Source organism: Lichenostomus cassidix, chromosome 14, assembly GCF_008360975.1.
Source record: "Lichenostomus cassidix isolate B80296 chromosome 14, HeHo_3.0, whole genome shotgun sequence".
Classification (NCBI taxonomy): domain Eukaryota; kingdom Metazoa; phylum Chordata; class Aves; order Passeriformes; family Meliphagidae; genus Lichenostomus; species Lichenostomus cassidix.
In genome coordinates, this window is record NC_139495.1 from 457,214 (window position 1) to 480,847 (window position 23,634).

Sequence of the window (23,634 nt, forward strand, 5' to 3'; positions counted from 1 at the left end):
AACCTGAACCAATTTTGTGTGACTCAACTAAAATAAAGTAACTGAAGAGCAGGATGAAAGGCAGGGCAGATATTGACAGGTATTGATGGATCCACAGCTGCACAGGAGGAAAATCCCCTCGTGGGACACATGTCCAGGGTTCATGCATGTCAGCAGAGGGATGGTCCCCACTGCCATTGCCATTCAGTGAGTGTCCTTCTCCATGTCCATCCCCATACATTGCAGGGCACAGCAGCTCCATGCCAAAAGTGTGTGGATGCATCCTAAACAGCAACACAGGAGAGAAAGTGCCCAGGAGTGACTGAGATGAGTTACTCTGCTGCTAACCCTGTGAAGGAGCCAACCTGCCAGCTGAAAATATCCATCTCTCCTTGTCACACACCATGGACCTCTGGCCAGGCGTGGCAATGGTGGCAGCTGGACAGTCAGTGCCCAGGCTCACACCTGGCTCCATGGTCCCTCCTCTTTCCTCTTTCCCTCTCCACACTCCCTGAGTGCTAGCAGATCCTGATGGATTTGTGTGTTTTAAAATTTATTTTGAATACACTAATTTTATTTAAAGTACCCAAAGAGGCCAGTGCTCTCTGCCCCATCTCTGCCTGCCACAGAGCTGCCGTGCGACAGTGCCATGTTTAGTCACAGCACTGTTATGAGACCAATCCAGTCATTAAGCTGTAATCTCTAAAACAAAGATAAAATTACGTGATTAAGATCTAATTAAAGTCTAACTACCAGCACCATGAATCACTTCAGCACAATTTTAATGGATGCCTTTCGAAGCCATCGTGCATTTGATTTCCTTCTGTGGCTGGTGATTTCCCTGCAGGGACTGGGTCTGCTCAGGCTGATGTTTGCTCTCGCTGGTTATGATTTGGCTGGGGACCACTAAAAATGTTTACATGTGAGCGAGGAGCTCGAAAATCCATTTCTAACCAGACAGAAAATTTCATTTGACAAGCACATTCAGATGTGCTGTGTCTCTGCAGAACTGAGGAGCAGGGGGGCACCTCACCCGCCGCCAGCCTTGGCTCTAGCTGGGGACAATGACCTCAGCACTGCCGTGTGCTTGGTGTGGCACACAGGGTGCTTGGTGCCCCCGTGATTCAGTGCCTGGGTAGCTGGTGGCCAGAGCTGCACTAAATGCCATTAACTCTCCTTGAGGAGAAAAAGCAAATGAAAATCTTCCTCACAATTCTTGGATTGTCCATCCTGAGGGACAGCCTTATAATAATGTTGATAGAGAATGTTGTCATTTCCCTTTTTCCCAGCAAATTGTTGCCTGCTGCTGTCCCAGCACTGCCCCTGCCAGATCAACACAAGCATTTTAATGTCCTTCCTCCTGTGCTTGCATCTTGTCAAGGCACAGACTCTGCCAAGGGCTGCCTCTACCCAAGGGCTGCCTCTACCCAAGGGCTGCCTCCCTGGGGCCAGCAGCCCTGGCAAAAGTGCAAGTCCAAATTATCAGTGCAATAGCCACTAATGGCAATAGCTAATGGCAGCTCAGCGAGGGAGTTGAGGGATCATCCCACCTGCAGCCTCACAGGTCCATGGGATGAGCAAAGGGATCATCCCACCTGCAGCCTCACAGCCCTGCAGGAGCAGCTGGTGGCATGTGATGCCAGCGGTGCTGCTGGGTGGTTCTTTCCCTCTGACCAGCTAAGCTCTGTGACACCTCTGTCCCCAAGGCCCCTGCAGCGACTGTCCCCATGCAGAGCAGGATGCTCTGCACCTGCCAGGGGCAGTTCTGCCACCCTGCACAGGTGGGAGCAGAGCCCCATCAGCACCAGCCACTCTGTGGATTCATCACATCCACAGGAAAGTTGAAGACAGACCAGTATTTCCCTTGGGCAGAGCACATTGAAATGGTTGCTTCTCCATTGCTCACCCATATGGGACAGATGGAAATGGGTGTCGCAGGTAAACAAGACAAAGAAAACTTACAGCCCCATTTAGGTTTGTTCCATGTGTTTTTTCAGCAGAAGGATGTGTAGTTTTCCTGATGGTGGCACATTAAGTGCACACACATCCTCTGGGGATGGCAGCACTGCAACAGGTACCTGAGAGGCCCAGTGGGAGGGAAGATTATCATCATTAATCACCGCTGGGAAACGAAGCACTTTCTCCTCACTGCACCCCTGTATAATGGTGATTGTATACACATACGTCAGGGGAATGATCCCTGCATGACTCAGCTAACCAGAGGAGATAGAGGAATTGAAATTCAGGAGTACTGCTGGTTTACATCTTCAGAGGGATGAGCTTCCTGAAAAAACTCATTCGAACACAGTAGGGCTCAGAACTGGGTCATTCCTGTTCCAAGCTAGACAAAAACTCTCACTTGGCTTTGGGACTTACAGAACACGAGCAGATCAAGCCCGGGGGACAGGTGGGGTCACAGTGCCCGTGAGCTGCCACAGGGGATCCTGGTGCCAGCAGCTCCCCTCACCGCTGTGCCAGGCTACAGGGGCTCTCACATGGCCACTAACAAGCTCTGGCTGCTCCAGCTACCTGCTTAAATTAACCTAGGCCAGCCTGCCTGCAAGCATACAGCTTAGCTCAGAGGCCAAAGTGGCTTTGTCCCATCTGCTCAGGCTGCAGGGCTGGGGTGACGGTGTGGGAGTGAGTGATGCTGCACTGCAGGATCAGTGTCTGTGCTGTTGGTTCCCCTGGCTGCAGGTGACTGGGTGGTTATGGGAAGCACAGGGGGTTTACACCTTGCTAGGCCAGGGAGACAGACTGGCATGGGACTGATGAGGGGAAAGGAAGGGAAGGGCATTGGCACTGGTGGTGTGGAGCAGGCAATGCTGCAGAACAGACACTGCACCCCCCCTGCCAGATCCAACAGGCCATGGCTCACCTCCACACCAGGACAGAGACTGCCAGGGCAAACTTCAAAAGGGGGAGAAAATGTTATTTCTCAGAGTTAATATCCCCTTGCGGATCTTATTCTGCTCATTATTCTGGTCATTACTTAAGCAGCAGCTGCTCGTCACTCGTGGTTCGGTGGTGAGAAGGGCTGAGTGCAAGAGGCTAATTTATTTTCTTTTAGTGCTTCTCATCCATGGCAGCCCCTGGCTGCTCCTCACCACTGGAAACCAACCGGAGGCATTTCAGATATTTCTAATGTATGACAGCAACTGGGGAACAGAAATTACCCTCTCTGAAATAATTCCTGAGACAGATTTCTTTTGGCACTTTGCAATGGAGACACAGAAGAGACGCGAGCTGCATGTACCACTTTCCTTTTCCTGGGCAATTTATTAGCCCCACCCTCTTGTTAGACCTTGTTCCTTTCCCCAGACAGACACAACTCTTTGCAGAGATGGCACCTGGAGGCACCTGGGACAGCAGAAGAGACTTGAGTGTCTTCCCACTCTCCTTGGCCTCACAGTGCTCCAGCACCCCTTGCACTGCCACCACTGGCATCTTCTGCCACATGGGGCTTTGGTGAGCCAGGCTCCAGCCTTGATGGTGCTCCATGGGGGAGCATAGTGGCCCCATGGGAAGGACTGGTGGGTCTCTGTCCTGGAGCCCAGCCCTGCAGCAGGGCACTGGGTGCAGGGGGCAGCAGGGCTCAGTGCCCTCTTGCTCTGACCATCCTCCCATCTTGCTCCCTGGTTCCATCCATGAGGAGCTGCTGTCATGTGTGATGGGATTGGGTCCCTGCCGAGATCCAGAGCAGGAGACAAATGATCTGCCTAGGATGTGTTGCCTCCGCTCCACCTGCTCAGCCCAAATGAAATTAAAATATTGACAGAAACAATTTCTAGAGGGAAATTAGAAAAGTTAGTGGTGGTGCTGGAGCCAAGCAGTTCCTGCAGCCTGGCTGCCTGTCATCCTCCCAGGCAGCAGGGGACAGGCAGCATCCTCCAGCCAGGCAGCACCAGTGGGTGCTCAGGCATGGGGCAGAAGTGCTCTGGTCATGATGTGCCACTTGCAGCATGGGAGGTCCTGCCAGGGCACCAGAGATTTGGGCAGAGTTTCTGCTGCTTTTGCAACACAAAGAATCATTTTCACATAATAGTTTGAATAAATAAAGCAAACTTGACATTTTCTGTAGACACACATGTTCTCTCTGTTTTCCCTGGAGAGCCAGTGCTGTGGGGAGGGGATTTCTTGCTCCCATTCCAGCTGAGTGATTCCCTGGCCAGGAGCAGCACTCAAGTCTCTCCTGCACTCACACTGCCCAAGCACCAAGCTCTCCTGCCTCAAGGCATCACTGGTCCCACACCTGGACTGGGACACCGCTCCCCGGGAAGATGCTGCCACCACCACCCAGCTGCAGAACAAGACTTTCTCTCCCAGTTCCTCAGTCTTGCATTCTAATCCATTTTCATCACTTTTTCCTCAAGGCATTGTGGCACTGAGGGAAACACAGGCCATTTCTGTGCCACCACCAAGCTCAGAACCTCATCAAAGAATGAAATCAGGTCGGTTTGACAGGACCTACTTCTGCAGGTTTGCTCAACCACACTGACAGGCATGAATTTACATTCCCAGGCTCTAATTCTCCCATTAATTGAATTTTGCAGTGATTTTTCCACATGTTTGCCCAGGATTAATGTCAGGCTAATTGGATGCAGTTGTCCAAGCCATCTCACACACTCAATCTGCTGTCTCTTCTTATATGTTCTCCTCCCACCTGACACCATGCTCCAGCTCTTCAGGAACAAGAGGGAAGTTCCAAGGGCAGCTGCTTCTGTCTGTGGTTTAAACCCCTCTCTCAGGGCCAGGCTGCCCAGGACCCTGCAGCAGTAGCCAGCAACAGCACTGCGCTTGCCACAAGCCCAGCACCCAGCACAGCTCACCCCTCAGCCCGGCGCAGCTCAGACCTGGCACATTTCCCTTCATCCTCAGCATCCTCTGCACAGCATGAGCAGAGCAGGAGGTGATGCTGCTGGAGTTAGATGGGGCACAGAAGGAGGCAACACCCACTACCTGCAGCCACAGCTGATGGAGCATTCTCTGAAAATCCCCTGTGACAACAGGATCCCAGCTGGAGGAATGTCCTGCACCAAACACTGGGCATGGCTGCCTGCTTGGGGCCACCCCAGACCTGCCATGGGGACAGCTGTGTCCCCCACAGCCTCAAGGACAGATGTGTCTCCTGTGGCGTAACTGGCATGTGTGGCACAGCCCACCATGCTACTCTGCACACCACAGCTGTGGAGGACTTGCAGAGCTGCTGCTTTCTTTGTGCCTTTTTTCCCCCACTTGAAACCTTCTCCTTGAGCATTTAATAGATAATTTGCATCTTGCAGATTCATTTTTTAAAAAGTTTTTAATGAAGGCGTTTAGCTGCGCATATACCTGCATGTGCACCCGTCCCGACTCACACCATATAAACCACTGCTACTTGTGGAAAAGCTAATTAAAGGTAATCATGAAAACCTCATTAGTCCTCTTTTACATAAGTTACACAGAGAAATTTCCTAACCTTTGATCTTGGCTGTCACAGTCCATTAGACATCTCTGCACACTTAGTTCAAAGGCAGAAGCACATCTCCACCCCTGCCCATACCAGCCCCAGAGCTCTGCTCTCAGCTGCAAGGAGAGAGCTGGGTTTGCCTGCTTCAAGCACAGCTGGCAGAGGTCTGGGCTGCCACATGCCAACATGCATGGCACGGTGCATGTGTCATGCAACACAGGCACATCTGCACCGCCCTGTCAGCACATCCTGTCTGCCCTGAGCATGCAAGTTCACAGGACCTGGCCCTGCCCTGGCATCCCTTGTCCCAAAAGGTGTCACCTCTGTCAACCCCGCCTGACGTGAGGCTTTGCCCCTGGCTTCAACACAACTGCCCAGTGGCAAGAGCAGCACTGGAGGGAAAGACAAAAAAATGCCCCTGGACAGGGAACACCAAGTTCCTGTTTCCTGCACATTTCCATCATCTCCAGCACCAGCCTCATCATCAACTCAATAACCTGTGTTGATTGCTACTTTGGGGCTCAACACAGCAACTGGTGACAGTGACAGTCACACTGCCAAGGGGCCCACAAGCCACCATGTGCCAACACAGCTCCCTCACACCCAGCAGACCTGTGGCCTATTGTGCTTCTGGTACTGCAGCAGTGCAATTAGGACCTGTCATGCCATAAAAATATTAGAGCATTAAATGTATTAGATAAAACTCCCTCTGCTATTAAAGTAGCTCATGTCCTGGAAATCTGAACAGTGAGCAGCACAATTTCACCCAGTGATAGGACTGGATTAAGTTCTTCCCACAAAAGCCTCTTATTGTATGAAAAAGACCATTAGCAGCCATGGAAATCAATAGGGACTGCCCGGTGCTGCACTACCCGGCTCAGCCGGCGCTGCCGATAGCCCCAATTAGGCTGGGGCTCTGCACGAACTCTGCAGGAAGGAGCTGGGCTGAAATGGAGTTAATGCTGTCCTGCTGCCGGGACTGCCAGCAGGCTGGGAGGAACAATCCAGAAGCCAGTGGAGGTCTTCCCAGCAGCCAGCCAACAGCTAACATGCCCAGCCAGACACAGCACATGCCCAGCCAGCCCTAGCCCTGCAAGCAGCGAGGCATTCCTGCCCTCCATGAAAGGGGTGCTTTCAGGAAGGAAAATGCCTCCCTCACTTCTCCAGGTGGTTTTAGGGCCTGTTTTCACTAGCTCAAATTTCACTGCAATTTGCTGCCATTCAAAAGCAGGACAGGAGCTGTGGGGCCAGGCAGGATGGTGAGTACCTGGGTGGGTGGGTGGGAAACAGCTCCCCTGAAGTGCCCTGGGCTGGATTTCAGCCTTGGCTCCAGCTCCCCACAGGGGATGCACCTGGAAGAATAGGTAAAACCACACCCTCAGCCAGAGCACTGGCCTTGAGACGGAATTTCCAAGGACCCTTCCAAGGGTAATTCACACTCTACAACAAACAGATGCAACACGCGAGTGAGAAGGAAAAGTTCTCCGGATTTTTAAAACACTCAGTAAATAGCAAGTGAGCGCAATACATTATTTAAAGGCTCTTCCAAGGAAAGAAAATAATTTCAGCTTAGTTAGCTTTTTAGGACAGCCTAGCAGAGAGCAGGGAGCACAGCGCTGCGGGCAGCAGGGCGGGCACTGGAGCGGGGCGATGCACAGAGCCTGCAGCCAGCGGGCACTGAGCACCGCGGGGCTGCGGGTCCAGCCCAGCACCAGCGGCTCTGCACACAGCTCTGGCCGCAGTGCCCAGCGCCTTGCAGGGTGCCAGGGACACGCTGACGGCTGCTGAGGGAATGCGGAGGTGATGGAGAGTGCGGCACAATGGGCACTGCGGTGCGGGCACGCTGATGAATTAGGTGTCAGTGGGTTTAATCCAGAGTCATTAGCCATGCTGAACGTCCGCATATCATTTGTTAAACTAATGGATCGCTGGAGGTCATACGGTAATAAGAAAGGGAGAGGAGGGTTATTAGTTTTTATCAGACATTAACTGGCCAAAATCGATAGCTTGTTTGGTGTCTGCAGCGTTCTAGGGGTGTTTTCCCAGCGGCACCCCGGCCGGCGGAGAGCCCCGCGCAGACACCGCAGTGCCCAGCATGGCCAGGTCAGCACGGCCAGGTCAGCCCGGCCAGGTCAGCCCGGCCAGGTCAGCACAGCCCAGTCAGCACGGCCAGGTCAGCACGGCCAGGTCAGCACAGCCCAGTCAGCACGGCTCCGGTCAGCATGGCCAGGTCAGCCCGGCCAGGTCAGCACGGCCAGGTCAGCCCGGCCAGGTCAGCACGGCCCCGGTCAGCACGGCCAGGTCAGCACAGCCCCGGTCAGCACGGCCCCTCGGGCCACTCCTCAGGCCATCGCCAGCGGCTCCAGCCGCGGGATTCCCATCAGCTTGTCCCGGGGACAGGAGGGACATCCTGCAGCCTGGTGCCCCCCCAGGGCAGTGCCAGCAGCAGACAGGTCGCAGTTCCGCCGCTCTTCCCAGCCCTCCAAGCTCCCCTGGCTCCCCCAGCTGCGGCACAGAGAACCAGAAATGAGCTGGGAACCACTCAGGTGATGTCACATTTATCTAACAAGTTTCCAAATGAAAACTAGCATTTGGACTTACTGCATTCAGGCTTAAAATTTGATTACATTTTCCTACAGCTGTAAATCTGCTTTCCTTTCTGAAACATTATTATTAAAGCCAGTATTGAATTGGTGGTGTGATACGTAAAATTTCAATCCTGGCTTTGACATTCCAGGAAGTTAAAAACCAATTATAGTGTGTGCTTTGCCTCAGGACAGAATGAATCATTGAACACAGCCACTTCACCGAGAGAAATTAAAGGTTGAAGCAGCAACATGGGGAAGGTATTACGTTAAAAATCAAAGGTCAATTAAAGAAAAACTGAGTCCATTTTATTTTTAATATTTTGCTTACATTTTCATTCCTTTCTGACGAACAATGAGGCAAAATAAACCTGCACTTGTATTTACTTGCTAGGTAATAAATCCGGGCTGAGGCTGGTTTCAGGAGCTGAGAGGAAACATTGAGGTGATAAAAACTCCCAATAAGGAGCATTAATCTCAGTGTAACAAAGCCAGCACAGCAATAGGGCAGCTCCTGCCCCCCAGCAGAGTAAGGCATACTCAGGGGAAGCTCCTGCCCCCCAGCAGAGTAAGGCATACTCAGGGGAAAGTGTCCCAGTCAGCATCACCCTGAGCCCACAGGGTTCCCTCTGGGCCCTAGCTTGGCTGTGCCACACTGGGAGTGCAAAAGGTGTGAAAGAGGGTCAAAGCCAGCACAGTGAAGTGCAAAGAGCTTCGTGTCCCACAGCCAAGACCTTCCTTGGGACCGTGGAGCCCACGGGGATGCGGGGTGGGGAAGCACCACAGCTCTCAGTGGCACGGCCAGCCCCCCAACACCAACCACCTCATCAATCAGTGAAGCGGCTGCCCAGCTCCCTCCGTGACACCAGGGGCTCTGCAGAGGTGATGTCACAGCCCATGAACCCATCCAGCACCCGAGGGAGCCACCAAGTTCCTCCTCAGCAGGCGTGACAGGAGCTCTGGTTCTATGGGCAGGATCGGTGCCACCCGGCCAGGGGCAAATATTTACCGATGTCACTAGAGCGGCGAGCAGGGCAGGTTATCTCCGAGCTGCGGCAGGAGGTGCTGACCCCTCCTGTGACACAACAGATGGGTTGTACTTGCCTTGCTTGGCAGCAGCCTGTCAGCGCAGATGCCTTCAACATGAGCTCTAATAGATAATCCACACCTTGAAATGCAGTCTATCATCTGCTCGTTACCCACAATAAATCATTCGCAAAATATTAAAATGCTTAAGGACTGTCACAGGGGCTCCAGGAATTGGTTTGCAATGACCACACTCTGCCTGTTAAAGGAGCAAAGGGATGCACGGTAGCACCAGTGGACATGGCTTTATTTACAGTCTGGAGCACAGAGCTCCCCCGGCCCCCATCACCACTGCCAAGACAATCTGACCCCAGCGCTGGAAACTCATTAAGGCTGTTAGCAAATGCACCCGATCTCCAGGGAGCCAGTTTCGCAAGATTAAAAACGGGAGCAGGAGAGCTCCCGACTGCGGAACACTCACATCCACACGGAGTGCAAGCCACAGCGAGACAGTGAGCTAATGTGTTCCCAGACAATTTCGACTCATTTCAATAAAACCACAATTAGGCGGCAGCAAATGGCAGGGAGAGCAGCTGTTACAGCACCGGGACACCAACAAAACATGCCCTGGCGCTGTGTGACACAGACAGCGCATCCGTCTGCAGGGAGAGAGGGGTGGCTGGGCTGGCACTCATGGGATGCTCAGGAGCTGCGCCCAGGGCAGAAGCTGGGCTGGGAGTGTCAGATGCCTCCTACTCCCAGGGATCTGCTCCCCAGGGACCCCAGGCCCCCAAACCTGCAGGAACACACCAGCGGGACAAAGACCCACAGGTCCTGCAATCTGCAACCAGCCTCAGTCCACAAAGCCACCAGCATCCATCACCAGAGGAGACTGGCAAAGGGGCTGAGGGAGCTGGAGTAAGGACACATGAAAGAGTTGGGGAGGTTGTCCAGCACCACAGCCCTCCACTCGCTCCCAGATGTCTCCTGCCACCCCCAGCCCCAGCCCAGCCTGCTGCCCACCAGCTCCTGTCGCCCACAGTATTGAGACCAAGCTCCAGGCAGGAGGGGACACATTATGGACCCAGGTCCTGTGGGGTCAGGTGACCCAGCCAGACCCTAGACCAGAAAAGAGACCCCCCCACATCTTCAAAAGCCCTTCAGGCCACCCCTGCCCACAAGGTGACCCAGCCCAAGGGGCTTCTAATGGTCTCCTTCCCCCAACAGCCCCTGTGTCCCCAGCCTGTGCACCCACTGTAAAATGGTAAATCCACCCAGGAATCAGCCAGAGGCTGGTGTCACAATTTCTTATTAAAAGCTGGCTTTTTGCTCTACGATGGACTAGTTTTATGTTCCCATAAATTGCCAACAGTTGGCCAGATCCCCACAGAGCCAGGATCAATACCTGGCCAAGGGGAAAAAGTGCTGAGGGAGGAAAAATAATACTCCAATTAGAGCAAAATTTAAGAGTCCAGGGGTAGGGGTGACAGTGCCTAATGTGTTACAATTTACTGACAGCTTCCCAAAGCTTGGGTTTTGGTCTGGCTCTCAGAGGCAGGCAGGTGTCCCACCAGGCAGCAGCAGGGACTTGCACATCCACCCTCTGCACCCTCAGTCCTGGTTAGCACAACTACTAGTCATTCCCATGTGGTTCAGCTCCTCCAGCGCTGCTAGTGCCCCCTGAGCTGGCTGCAGCCAACCTAGAGCCCATGGGACAGGTGTCTGCCAGCCCCACACCAGGCTCTGGAGTGACCAAGGGCACACCTGGCACCCCCTGACCTGTGCTCCTCAGGGACACACCCACCTCCCCAGGGTGTCAGAAACCTGTGCCCAGCTCTGCAGTAACCTAATCCCAGTTTAGCACAGCATAATCCCAGCCCAGGTGTGACATCTGGGAGCCCCAACCCTGGGCTCCCCTCCCAACCCCACTACCACCTGGCAAGTCCTGCCCTGCCCTCGCCATGCACCAAGAGCCTGCCATGGACCCTCATAAGCCAGGAGGCAATAAAATTCATCATCGAAGATCAAAGTTCTCAAGTGTTTTCCAAGGACCTCTCACCCCCCTCCCAGAAAGGCTGGAGAATGGCAGTGGGCTCTCTGTTAAATCCTGTGGCCAGAAAAACCCAGCTAGATTGGAGAAATATTGGCAAATATAACAAACGCAAGTACATTAACTCTAATTCTGCGAAGCCTTTGGCTATATTAATCTCTCTTTAATGTAATCACCTATAAATAAATGATGACCCCATGATTTAATACGACATCTGCCATCCCCATTTCTACACAAGATGTGAAGCAGTGCCTCTGGTACACAGGGAGGGTGGGACTCATGTGCGTGACTGGCCAGGGCAGGAAGCAGCTCCTTGGCCCAGCGCCCGGGGCTCAGCTCCAGCTCACCATTCCCAGCAGGATGGATGCAAACACAGACCAAGGCTGCATGGCAGGGCCTGGCAGGGGCCACGTGAGCAACAGGTGATGCAGCACAGCTGTTGATAAACACACCAACATCACCATTTCTGTAACCACAGCCAGGCAATGGGAGATCAGGACAACTGCCTTGAAGATGTGGGAAGGAGGGGGATTCATGGGCATCTCCCACTTTGGTGAGCACTGACAGGGCATGGGGCACATAGACAATGTGCTGACCTGTGCAACAGTCCCGTCCTGCAAAAATATGCAGAGGGCGAAAAAAGAACCCTTGAGAATGAAAAATTGTGTTACAAGGTGAGTTTGTGAAGCCCAACCCAGCCCCTGTGGCAGTGATCTGAGGGCTCACTGGAGCAGGAGGATCAGAGTCTGCAGTGGAAAGGCCCCCAGGCAGGGGAGCAAACCCCCTTCCATTCTTCCACCCGGAGGACACAGTGGATCTCTAAAGCCTTTCTGCCCTGTTTGCCCTGAGACTGGGCAACCTAGCAGGGGATGCTGCCTGCAGCCGTAGCAGCTTGAGCAGCTCTCCCAAGCCAGGGGGTCACTTGGAAATGATCCACCAAGGACACAGGTTATCCGTTCAGCAGCCAGGAGCAGCAGCCTGTCCTCCTTCCACCTTGCTCCATCCTCATCCTTGCTGGACTGAGGCAGGTGGCAGCAGGAACAACCCATCCACATTCCCATCTGGCAGCCACACTCTCCTCCATGTCTGGAGCTGCCGCTGCACACCTGATGAAAGAAAATAGTGTTTAATTAGGACAGAGCTGGAGGAGCTTCAAGCCTGCAGTGTCTGGTGATGGCAGGAAGGAAACAGCTTTGGCCATGCTGTAGGTAGGGGTGGCCTGAGGGTCTCCTGGAGGTGAGGGGCTCTGGCTGGGGCTCTACTGGCCCCAAATGCTGTAGGACCTGGAAGCATGTGTCCCTCCTGCCTAGAGCTTGGTCTCACTGCTGTGGGTGGCAGTGGGCATGGATGGGGCTGGGAGTGGCAGGGAACTCAGGGGACACCAGTACTCTGGTGCTGAGAAGCCCCCAAACCCCTTCACATGGGGGGCTGAGTCCAGCATGAGGCATGGATGAGTGGACAGGGAAGACTCCCAGCCCTGCCCAAGCAGGTATGAGCCCTCAAACTCCGAAGAGGAGCCAGACCACATCCCCTTGCCCAGGACTCCCAGACCAAACTCACCAGCACAAGGGCTCTGCTGCAGGTCCCACACCTGCTCTCGGCACCGTGGCTGAGCACCGCAGGACCTGGGCTGAGGGTCTGTGGAGAGAGAAGCATCAGCAACAACACGGGAAGCAGGAGTCCACGTCTCCCCTCCCCAGCACACAGGTCTGTGCCCAAAACCACGCCTCTGGGTTTGGTTTCGCCAAAGAAGCCCTGGCTGGAGCACACGGGGAAGTTCCCCAGCCCATAGCCTGGAAAAACTCTCACTCAGGCAGGATGCCTAGTAATAAATTTATTGTATTTTATTACATATTCCCCTTTTTGCACTTAATTCCAATTCCTCATATTCAAACTCTTCTTTCTGAAAGAAAATGATTTTTAACATAAAAATATAAATTCTGCATATTAAAAGTGCATACACCTTGAATAATAAAACATACAAATAAATAATAAAAGGCATTGACACAGTCTCATGCAGTTGTCCTCAAATAATTTAAAATTTATGGTACAATGTTCAACCCCAAGTAAAGACAGCCTGCTTTCCAATTACTGTACAGGTCAAAAACATTAAAATACAGAGGAGAATATCAAAGGTGTGGGAAAGCCCCACGTCCCTGTACCAGGTACAGTGATGTGACATGCAGTTTGAGAACTGTAGATATTCCAGTGTAAAATCTGACATTGTGTCCAGAAGAGAAACTGCATTTGCAACAGGACTTAAAATTCAATTTTAACCAATGGTGAGGCACAGGTGGTGAGCAAATCTGTACAAATTCATACTTGGAAGGCCACAGGACAATAATGGAGCCACTTGTGGCCTGGATTCCCTTGTGTCACCCTACCCAAGGCAATGTAGCACCTCCAAAGGGTTTATTGCAGTCACAAATGCCACACAAGCCTGAGGCAGGCAGGGCTGAGTGAGCCGGGACTGATGGTTACACTTAGTTTTAATCTGTGTCTTAAAAAACACTATTTGCAGATAAATTGAGTGCTATCGCATTTAAAAAAACAGAAGAGTCCCTAAGCCTTTAGACCTAAAACAGACATTGTACAAGCCTTCAGGTGCTTTTCTTTTACAAAATAAAGCTGTTAATAGTAACTGCTTTATGGTGCTTTTGTTGAAAAAACCACGTAGGACTTTCATCTCACCACAGATTAAAACTAAATTTCAGTTCCCTCCACAGGTATCATTAGATACTGCCAAATTCTTTTGGATTAGTAGGCAAATGAAAAAGATTCCAAAAAGAAAAAAAAACCCAAACCAAACCAAAATAAACAACACCCAACAGTAAAATTATTTGGAATGTTGTTTCCAAACCCTCTCCATGCTGGCTCACCAAAGGGAGGGCACCAGTGCTGTGGGGCCAAGAACCAGGAGGAGGCCACAAAATCCAGGCCAGCCCTGACCAGCTGCCCTGGCCAGAGCTGCTGCCCAACAAGACACAGCTCAACCCCAACACCACAGGGCTCTGGAGCAGACAGGACGCCCAGCTACCCCCACAGGCAGCCGGGGCTCCCCCAGGAAGGCAGGCAAAACCTCAAGGCCAGTATGGGCAGCCCAATAACAAAAACTGGGAACCACTCCCCTGGCAGCTCTGTGAGTGCCTGCACGGCTCCAGGCACGACTGCCAGCCCCTCCTCACGGTGCAGCTGTGCCCTCACATTACAAGGAACGGCAGGCAGCACACAGAGCCCTGACCAGGTTGCCCTGCTAACAAAAGGAAAAACAACACAAAATAGAAATCAGTTTGTTCTCGTTTCCCTGCTCCGATCCCTCTAACCTTACATTACGCTCCAGCCTTGTCAGTAATGCAGAATCCTGCAAAGGAAAGAGTCAAAGATGTGCAAAGGAAGCAGGAACCCAGGGACATGCTCCTGTGTGCCAGCAGCAGCTGCACCATGAGGCACAGCACAGACTCCGAGCAGAGCTCACCGAGCGGCTCCGACGCCGAGCACGGCCACGGCTGGGCTAGAGGCTTGCATAGTTAGTAGGGACATGCAGCAGGAACAGCACGGCCATGCAAGCTGCCTCGCACCGAGAAATATGGTTGGTCATGCTCAAGTTTCAGCTTCAGAAAGCAAAACCCCTGCAGCGACAGCGGATGAGGGCACTTGCAGTGGGAGGAGTGCAATTAAGCTGCTAGCTTTCTATCCTAAGCATCTTGTTTTTATTAATCCATATTTGATAAGTCAGAAAGGGTTAACAATTTACACACCCGAAGTGAGACACAAGTTACAGAGAACTGCAGGCACCAAATTGTCCATCAAATGTGATTAATACAAATAAAAGGTGCCTCTTCAATACACATCATTAAAAATGTGCTTATAACTTGAATACTACTAAACACTATCCAAAAGACACAACCCAAAAAGGGTAAAAAAAAGTCTCTAGGTGACTCCAGTAGAAATTGAGCATTGGAATGAAGGCTCTGCTCTCCTGCACCCAGAGGGCCAGTTCCAGGAGCAGGAGCAAGTGGCAGACTAGGGACACAGGGTGAAACACAAGTCACATGCTGGCGCAGGCAAGTCCAACCCAAAGCTGATTAGAACCACATTGCCTGAAAGACTGCTTTGCCTCGGAGCTCACCTGTTTGGGAGCAGGCTCACTGCTGGGCCTCCCTGTTCCCAAGCATTTCCCCATCACCATGAGGCCACCCTGTACACCTTTGCTTCCAGGTCCAAGGCAGGAAGGTCCCAGACTCTGCCATCCCCAGGCAGGCTGGGCAGGACTGGCAGAGCAGACCTGGCAGCAGCCACTCTCATCCCACTCAGATGCCCATAAGACCTCCTGGCCCCACATGCCACCACCCACAGGAGGCAGAGGTCCCTGGCCAGCAGCTGCCTCTGGGAGATGGCAGAGCCCACCTTCCCCACAGCCATGAGAGCCTCTGATGGCCAACAGGAACTTTAAGAAACTACCATGTGCATGCAGCTGCTCCAGAACAGCCTCAAGCCATTGCTGCCTGAAGGATCCATTTGCAAAGCCAAGGTGGTATTGACATCTAGGACTTGGCAGATCCCTCTCTGGAGTATTCCTTGGTACCGTACCACATCCTGGCAGCTGGACAACACAATACCATGGACAGGAATTCCAACACATGAAAGGGACAAGAGATAAGTCTGCTTTAAAGCACGAGAGAAGACAGATGATTTTTCCCCAAATCCCTTTAAGTAGGGCCTGTAATAACCTACATTCAGTTTCAGAAACATTTATCCTACCTCATTGATAGAGTCATGACTGCAACAGCAACAAGGCTTTGATTAACACTCCCAGCGAACAGTGTTTCCCACCCCAACCCTCTCCTGTGCAAGGAAGCTCATTTACTACTGCAGATGTGTGACACCAAGAAGCAGAGATGCAGAGTGACGAGTGGCTGAGTGTCCAAGTGCCCTGATCCAGAGCAGACACAGACACAGAGCAGGCACTGCGCTTCCCAGAGACTACACACACATGCTTTGACATTTTGCCTGATACGTGTCTTATGTTCCACATGAACTCTGGTGCACCCTTGTAAGTCAAACCATTTTGCCTGATGACAGCCCAAGCCAAGCCCTCCTGAGCAGAAAACCCACCAGAGAGGAGCAGCATCCCACCTGCTCAGAGACGAGGGTACTGTCAGTGCAGCCCCTCCTTCCCACTCACACTCTGCAAGGAGCAAGGAGCCTGTGCAGCAGAGCTGCCATTCCAGAGGGACAGAGAAATCCAGTTTGGCAGCATACAAAGAGCAGATAGTGCTGGAGCTGGCAGCAATTCTCATCAGAATTACAGGGAATGTGCAGAAAGAGAGCGAGATTGCATCTCATGGGATTGCAGAGATTCAACTTTCATCAGCTGCTGGAATACCAGGACCTCCATCTCCCTTCTGCCCAAATGGGAGCTCCAAGGACCATTCTCTTGCTCCAGATACAAACATTGAACTGCCGTACAGCTAAAAGACCAATTTGGACATGGCTTCAAATTCCCTTTAGTCAGGCATGCAGCACAGGAGCAAAACCACCTCAAAACCCACACACCAGCTTCCAGTTTAAACTCCTTCAGTGAGGGATGGCATGAAAAGAAAATGTCATTTGATAAAAATAACCTTTCACAAATGTCCATGGTAAAATGCACAGAGAGTAGTTCTGTCTATTAAAAGATCCCAAACCAAGTCAGCATGAGCCACGGAATTACATTCTTGCTAGAAGAGTTGTTACAAGAGATGAGCCAAGACAGTGTAAGACCTTAATACAGATAAAACCTTAAACAAATACTTCAACATCAACATTTCAGGGAGTAATTTAAGTACTGCAATGTGAAGCAAGTCTTATCTGCTCTGCTGGATATAACAGAAAATAATCCAAGAATAATCCAAGTCATACATTTCAGAAGCAGGCAATGCAATCTTTGCTTCTTGTTGCTGATATAAATGAGACTGAAACAATGCCCAGGCGAAGGAACACATTGAAGGGACAGTCATGTTGGGTTGGAACACTCACTGCGGGCATGGCTGGGGCACGTGAAGGGGATGCAGCAGCACATCACCAGGACACTGCAAGGGTTACACTGCAGGTGGGCTCAGCCTCATACACTTATCCCACCTTGGTGGCACCCCCAGCTCAGCCCCACACACTCCAGGGTGCCAGCTGCCCCCAACCGTTCCCTCCCAAACTTGCTGCACGTGTGTGGTGAGCAGAAAAGTAGTCACAGAGCAGCAAAGTGCCCAGCAACCCTGGGGGCAAGGCTGCCTGCAGGGTGAGCAGCACGTGGGCAAGGGAGGTGCCACAGACCAGTGTGTTATGCTGAGGGGACAAAGCACACGTGCTTGACCCCAAGCTATGCCCAGAGAAGCTCTGCCACTGGACTGGACAAGCACAGACTTCACTCAGCAGAGAGCGTGCCCAGCACATTGCCCAGCTTGTCACAACCTACATGACAGGCTGTGGACATAAAGGATATGCAGCACATCAATAAAAACTCACAAAATTAAAAAAAAAAATTACACCACATATGTGTAAAAGGACTTAAGAAATCCACCTTAAGAGGAACCTTACAGAACTTGAGGAATCTCCCCTATAAGAAGGGCATGTAAACAAAGACATCAGTAGATGTAGTGTTTTGACCCTGATGGAGGCTGTTGTCCAAACAAGAAGGGGAACCTTCCACTGAGGGACGTGTGGCAGCCAAACCCATGAGGAGGGGACGAACATGCCAGAGAGATGAGCTCCAGAGTAGAGCACTCTGGAGAGCAGGAAAACTGCTCTGGGGGATTGCATACAGCCCCTCCAACCCACACAAAGGAGCTTGTCAAAGCTCCCCAGTCAAGTGCTATCCAGCTCAGAGACGGCAGGATGACACTTGATCTAAACATCACCCCTGGAGATAAAGGAGGCTTAATTACACCACTATGATAAGGGTCTGAGCACATTAGGAAATGCTTCCCAGGAGATTGAACAGAGGCATCCTGACAGCATCGTGGCCATTCGGGTGTGTGGACACAACTCTCCTATGGCACTGCTTCCACAGGACAAGCTGGCCACCAGCTGCTGCCCAGGGATTTCTTCTGTTGTTTAGTAGAGTGTTTCAGAAGAAAGTAGTTAAAAAGGACAGGGTAGAGGTTGCCTTAAGTATGGACAAAACAAAACTGCAGGTTACATTTCAAACTTCCTGCTGTTGGAATGCAAAAATTAAATCTATTACACAGACGCGCACAGACACAGGTATCTTTCTGTCCGTCACTAATGCTAGTCCCTCCTATACTGGCTGAGTATATACCTGAGAAACAACATTAGTGTTGAAATATTGCCCTTTAGAAAGCTTGAAAATGGAGGGGAGCAGGGAGAGAGAGTTGAGAGCAGAAAGAAGCGAGTCTCTCCAGTTTCCTTCACATCCTCCACAGCTCAGAACAAGGCCATACACCAGCGTGGACACAAGCCCACTCAGAACAAGACCAAAGGAATATCAGTTCACAGCTCTACAAAGCACACCAGTTGTCAGTACAACCGGCTGTCAGATTCCAACCCTCAAATCTGAAGAAAGTTGTTGCACTTTCAACAGAGACTCCTGTACAAGTGCTATGGGACAGCTGCATTCATGTTCAACAACAACTCCAGCTAGGCTACTTGCACCAGTGCTGGCTGCCTGTGGCTATTTGGTTTGATGGCAGAATCAAAGGCGCTTTAACAACTTGCAGTTAAATTCTCCTCAAAACATACATTAGGCACATGAACAAAAAACAAGAGCTCAGAATACATTAGCTTCTCAGCAGAAGAAAAGACACCTGGATTGCAGCATTTCACTGAGGTTCCAGAGAAGGCCGTACAGACACCTGCATGCTGGAAGGTTTTTTCAGCGGCTTGTCACCAGACTGCTTGCCACTGGAAGGAGGAGACTGGACTCCGGGATCTAGCTGGGAAGACTTGGACTTGCGACTGGATAGCAGAGAATGTTTGTTAGATGTGGCATCTTTTGAGACAAGTTTTTCTTTTGTAGTAATGTTGGCATTGGTTTGAGAGGCTGGTGGGACACCACCTTTCTCTGGTTTGTCCTCCAGCACATTTTTACTGCCTGACTTGGAACTGACACTCCCTGTCTTTTTTGAAAGCATCGTTGTCTTCCCCAGGTCTGCCGACCTCCGTGTCTCCTTCTGCCTTAAGGCTGATTTAAAGAAAGACAAACCCTTCTCTTCTGACTTGCTGTCCCTCTTCAAACCAGAACGCACCCCAGCGTTTGGAGATCGCAGGTTAGCCATGGAGGAACTGCGCACGTGCTTGCTGTCCACTGCCCTGCTGTCGCTCCTGGAGTGGCTGATCCGCGGAGAGCTCGTTCTGGAGCTGCTGGTAACGCTCGTTTTATCTGACCCCAGACTGATCTTGGAGCCCTCCCTGCTGAGGCTGCGGTCCGAAGTCCGGCTCTTCCCAGAAGAAGAGCCCTTAGTCAATGAGCCTGATGGGGTTTTCTTGGCAGCTGTGGAAGATGGAGAAGAACCTGACTTCTGCTTCTGTTGAGCCAATGAGACAGATGCCTCCAGGGGCTTCGTGCTGTGTTCCTTCCTCGCCTGAGTGGGAGCAGGAGACCCATGTCGCCCACTGACCCTAGAAGAGTCTGTCTTACTTCTAGACCGGGAAGCTTTCTGAGAACTCTTCAGCGAAGGAGAAGAGTGAGAGACTTTGGTCTCTTGGGTAGCTGAGACTGTCCTTCCCTTCCTCAAACTTTTGTCTGGCTCAGAAGCTCCTTTGGAGCTGTGACCCTTCTGAGGGGTGTCATGTGCCTTCTCTGCAGCCAGCCCCATCCCACCTGGGGATTTCACCTCCTTCACAGGGGAGCTGTCCACGGAATCGCTCTGGTCAACAAAGGCGATTTGATTGTTGTTATCAAAAGGGTCCAGAGCAGGGTGATTCCTGTCTGGCTGCACAGAGCTTTTACCATACCCATCTGAAAGGTCTGAGCTAGATGTCCTTACAACGGACTCTTCCCTGAATGCCCCTTCCATGACAGCCAAAGGGGCTCTGCGAGCCGTCCTGTGCTCTCGCCGACTGTTGTCACAGGGCTCCAAGTAGCTGCTAGAGAGATTCCTCAGGCTGCCAAAGCATGAGGTGGAGACTTTATCATCAGCAGCTTCCCCAATCTTCTCCAGGGTGGAAGTGGAGGTATGTACTGGGGAATCTCCAGAGAAGCGTGATGGGGAGTTGGAGCGGAACTGCAATTTTGCAGAGAGTGACCATGAGGGCCTGACACCATTTTCACTCACTGCCAGTGGGCTGGTGACAGAGGATCTGGATGACAAGCTCTGACGTTGGACACTCCTTACAAATGGTCGAGTTGAAAATCCCCCTGCAAAGAAAGCAAGTGACAGTCTCAGTGGGACAGCCAAGGCTGCAGCTGGTTTTCCCCACCCATCCACATTCCCCCAAGAGAGCCAAGCAGCCCACCCACATCACACGTGTCTCCATGCAGGCTGCGGGCACAGCTTCCTGCACAAAAGCTGAATGAGGAATCCAACAACTTTTATTTGCTAGGGGTCACCCAGGAAGCCCCTCTGAATCCTCTAATTAAGAACCCAGATTCTTCTTTCATCCCTGAACAGCGGATCAAATACAAGATTTGCACCTTCAAAGTACTTGAAATTGGCAAGGAGATCACCAGCTAGGATTATGAGTCTGTATGAAAGAATATTTTCCAGAGCATTCTGTGAAAGTAGAATTCCTAGCCCTAGATCAAGTGATGTAATTGTATTTAGAAACACAAAATATAAGTATTTTAGAAGGGCGACTTCCATGGCCAGACCTGACAGCTGTCACAACACTGCTGCAGGGACATCTCCACACCAGCTTCCAAATACTCTGACTGACCCATGAAGCTTCACGTTCTCAGAACATACAAGGCACTGTGTGAAGGAACCAGGCAAAGCCAGGAACTGAACAGTAACTTTCACACATGAGTGAATTTGCATCTCCCCCCTCCCTGGGACCAGCCAGCAGCACAGCAGCAGACAATTAGTGCTTATGCTAAATCTGTCAGCACTGTATCAGCCACCCTGCTAAGGTGATGCAGTGACATCCAGAGAGAACACAAGCACAAGTTCCTGACTGAGAGGTTTTGTTGATGGCATTTACTTTCTTTGAAAGGCTCCTTAAGGTTCCTGCCCTGTTCTCCTCCGAACTTTCAAATGAGACAGAAGCCCACCTGCACTCCTACCGAGCCAGCGTCTGCCTTTCCCAGCTGCTAGAGTAACTATCCCTTGTAACCACAGATTTGGCAGCTATTTTAGTACAGATCTTGCAACAGGAAGACAAGTGGCCCAGTTTTCCCCCCAATAATGATACACACCATCATCTTCACTCCGTTCCCCAGTCAACTCCACCGACTCCGAGAGTGAGGCGAGGGAGGTGCGGCGCGAGGAGGCAGCTGAGGCGATGCTGGGCTGCTTGCTGCCCGGGAGCCGACTGACCCAGTGCTCGCACAGCGACGAGCTCGTGGAGCCTGCAAGGAGCAGGCACAGCACAGTCAGCAGCGCCTGGCTGCACACAGAAACTCTGGCAGGCCAGGGAGTCAGCTATGTCAGGCACGTAAGGCTTTGGCAGACACCTGGAGCAAGGAGCTGACCCTCATGGCCCCAGCATCCACACACTGCCAAGGAAATGGGGCCTTACTCTTACAGAGCAGTTATGGGCAGAATAGAAAGACAGAACTGCACTTGTCCCAGTGTGCTGTGAATACCAGCATGCAGGCAGTGGCAGCATTTCAACTGCAATCCCGACACCCCAAAAATCTCTTTTTCTCCAAAGGCAGATCACCAAGCCTGCACCTGCATACAGCTCAGCCCGGATTCTACCAACATGTGCGCTGCTGGTACCAGTATTGCTGGGACAGGGCACTGCCACAGGGAAGGAGTGAGTCACAATTTGATGTCATGGTTTTGACAAGGGCAGCTCTGAGCAGTCACCTGTGGGGCTGCAGGGGCTTCCCCCATCTCCACAGCCTCCCTGCCACACCTGCCTTAGCAGAAGAGGTTGCAGGTTCCCATGGCAGAACCCAGAATTCCCTGTCTGACACATAGCCACAGACCCAGACAAGCCTTGGGGAGTTCTGGGACACAGACTGGGGGCTTAAGCAGAGCTGGACAGAAAATCTTCAGAATGACAAACTATCCATGAGAGACAACTTATTGTCACCCGTGGACAGTGCCAGCAGGGCTTACCTGCCACTGAGCTGTTGGCAGACCATGAGGGGATCGCTGTGCGTCGCTGGTAGAACAAGATGTAAGCTGTCTGCTTGCAGACTTCGCTTTCAGAAAGTTGCTGAACTTCACTGTCATCGAAGCAGTACCACTGGCCATCAACAGAGTTCTTGCAATATGCTAAGAAATAATACATTACTGTAAAACTTTTCCTCACTCCTATTACTCCCATGTTTGCTGTATGATATTTAACATAACCTTATCTGCTACGATGAACTTGGAAGAGAAAGTGAGGAACAGATTTATTCTTGCATCATCTTCCAGTCTGACTGGCAAGATGGAAGCCTGAGGCTGTCAGGACACAATAAACAGCTTACATTTCAGGACTTTCTTTGTCCAACATTACTGCTCAGAACAGAACATCATTTGGGGTGGCTCCATTCACTACACCTTCTGTAACTCGTGGCACCCTGCTTCCATCAGTGACTCCCTTTCTGACTCCATACAGAAATATAACCACTTTCCTTGTCAAAGGCTCCACCACAGATAGCATAGCAGGACACTTGCCTGTATAGTGTCCCCCTTGCATGGTGCCATGGTGGTTGCAGACAGCATACAGGTCATAGATATAGTCCTCAGGATCTCTGCCGAGGCCATAAGGTTTCCTCCAAGGTGACCAGTGCGACGGCAGGCTCCAGCTGCTCTGGCTGCGTTTCACAACGTGAGGAGTCATGTCCAAGCCACTCAAGGGGAATTTAACCATGTTCTGAAGTTTCATCCTTCGGTCTCCTTCCTGAGTACAGAGAAGAGCATGAGCTGCCAAGACCCAAGGCCACCATGCCTGGGGAAACCCCAGGTGAGGAACACTTAGGGCAGAATGGCTGCTTCTGAAGAGGGGAGGTCTACTCACATCCCTCAGCAGTCCTCCAGCAACACTACAGGCATCCTTACCTGTCTAAACCTTTTGAGATGTATGATGAGAACATCAGGTAAGGTCCAGAGGCTCAATGTGATGCTACCCTGCTGCAGCTGCTTACAGTGTGGGCATCGCCATGCATCATCTGGGGCAAGCTACAAGGAATAGGCTGGAGTAGGTATTGGTTTTCAAATTCCAAGGCAGTTTGCACCACACCACTGCTCCTCTGCTGCCCCAAGCCCAGGGCAGACAAAGAAGAAGACTAAGTTCTTGTATCAACATATGGGCAGGACCTCCCACAACCTTCACACTGCAGAGGAGCTCCGTTAGCAACACGGATAGCTAGTCCTGTGTTACAAATCTATTCTCCTGTCACAAGGAATCAATGTTTGCAGAAAAGAGCTGCTCTGGGGTGTGGGAGTTCCTGCGGC

The 23,634-nt window shown here is 51.6% G+C and overlaps 1 protein-coding gene across 3 annotated transcripts in view; it reads right to left on the bottom strand.

Moving 5' to 3' along the window:
• Window positions 1-11,214: 11,214 nt before the first annotated feature.
• Window positions 11,215-23,634, bottom strand: part of USP31 (ubiquitin specific peptidase 31) — a 31,040-nt gene continuing 18,620 nt past the window's right edge. Inside the window, exons 12-18 of one of the 3 annotated variants that reach the window (XM_085074212.1) lie at window positions 23,239-23,358; window positions 22,855-23,080; window positions 22,309-22,467; window positions 21,438-21,590; window positions 19,330-20,441; window positions 12,650-12,727; window positions 11,215-12,195 (exon numbers count right to left, since the gene is read on the bottom strand). In XM_085074212.1, the coding sequence (XP_084930338.1) occupies window positions 11,812-12,195; window positions 12,650-12,727; window positions 19,330-20,441; window positions 21,438-21,590; window positions 22,309-22,467; window positions 22,855-23,080; window positions 23,239-23,358 (2,232 nt within the window). In that variant the 3' untranslated portion in view covers window positions 11,215-11,811. Of the gene's footprint in view, window positions 12,196-12,649; window positions 12,728-12,908; window positions 20,442-21,437; window positions 21,591-22,308; window positions 22,468-22,854; window positions 23,081-23,238; window positions 23,359-23,634 lie in introns of those variants that run through there. The other 2 variants (XR_014855027.1, XM_085074213.1) reach the window with 2 other exon arrangements.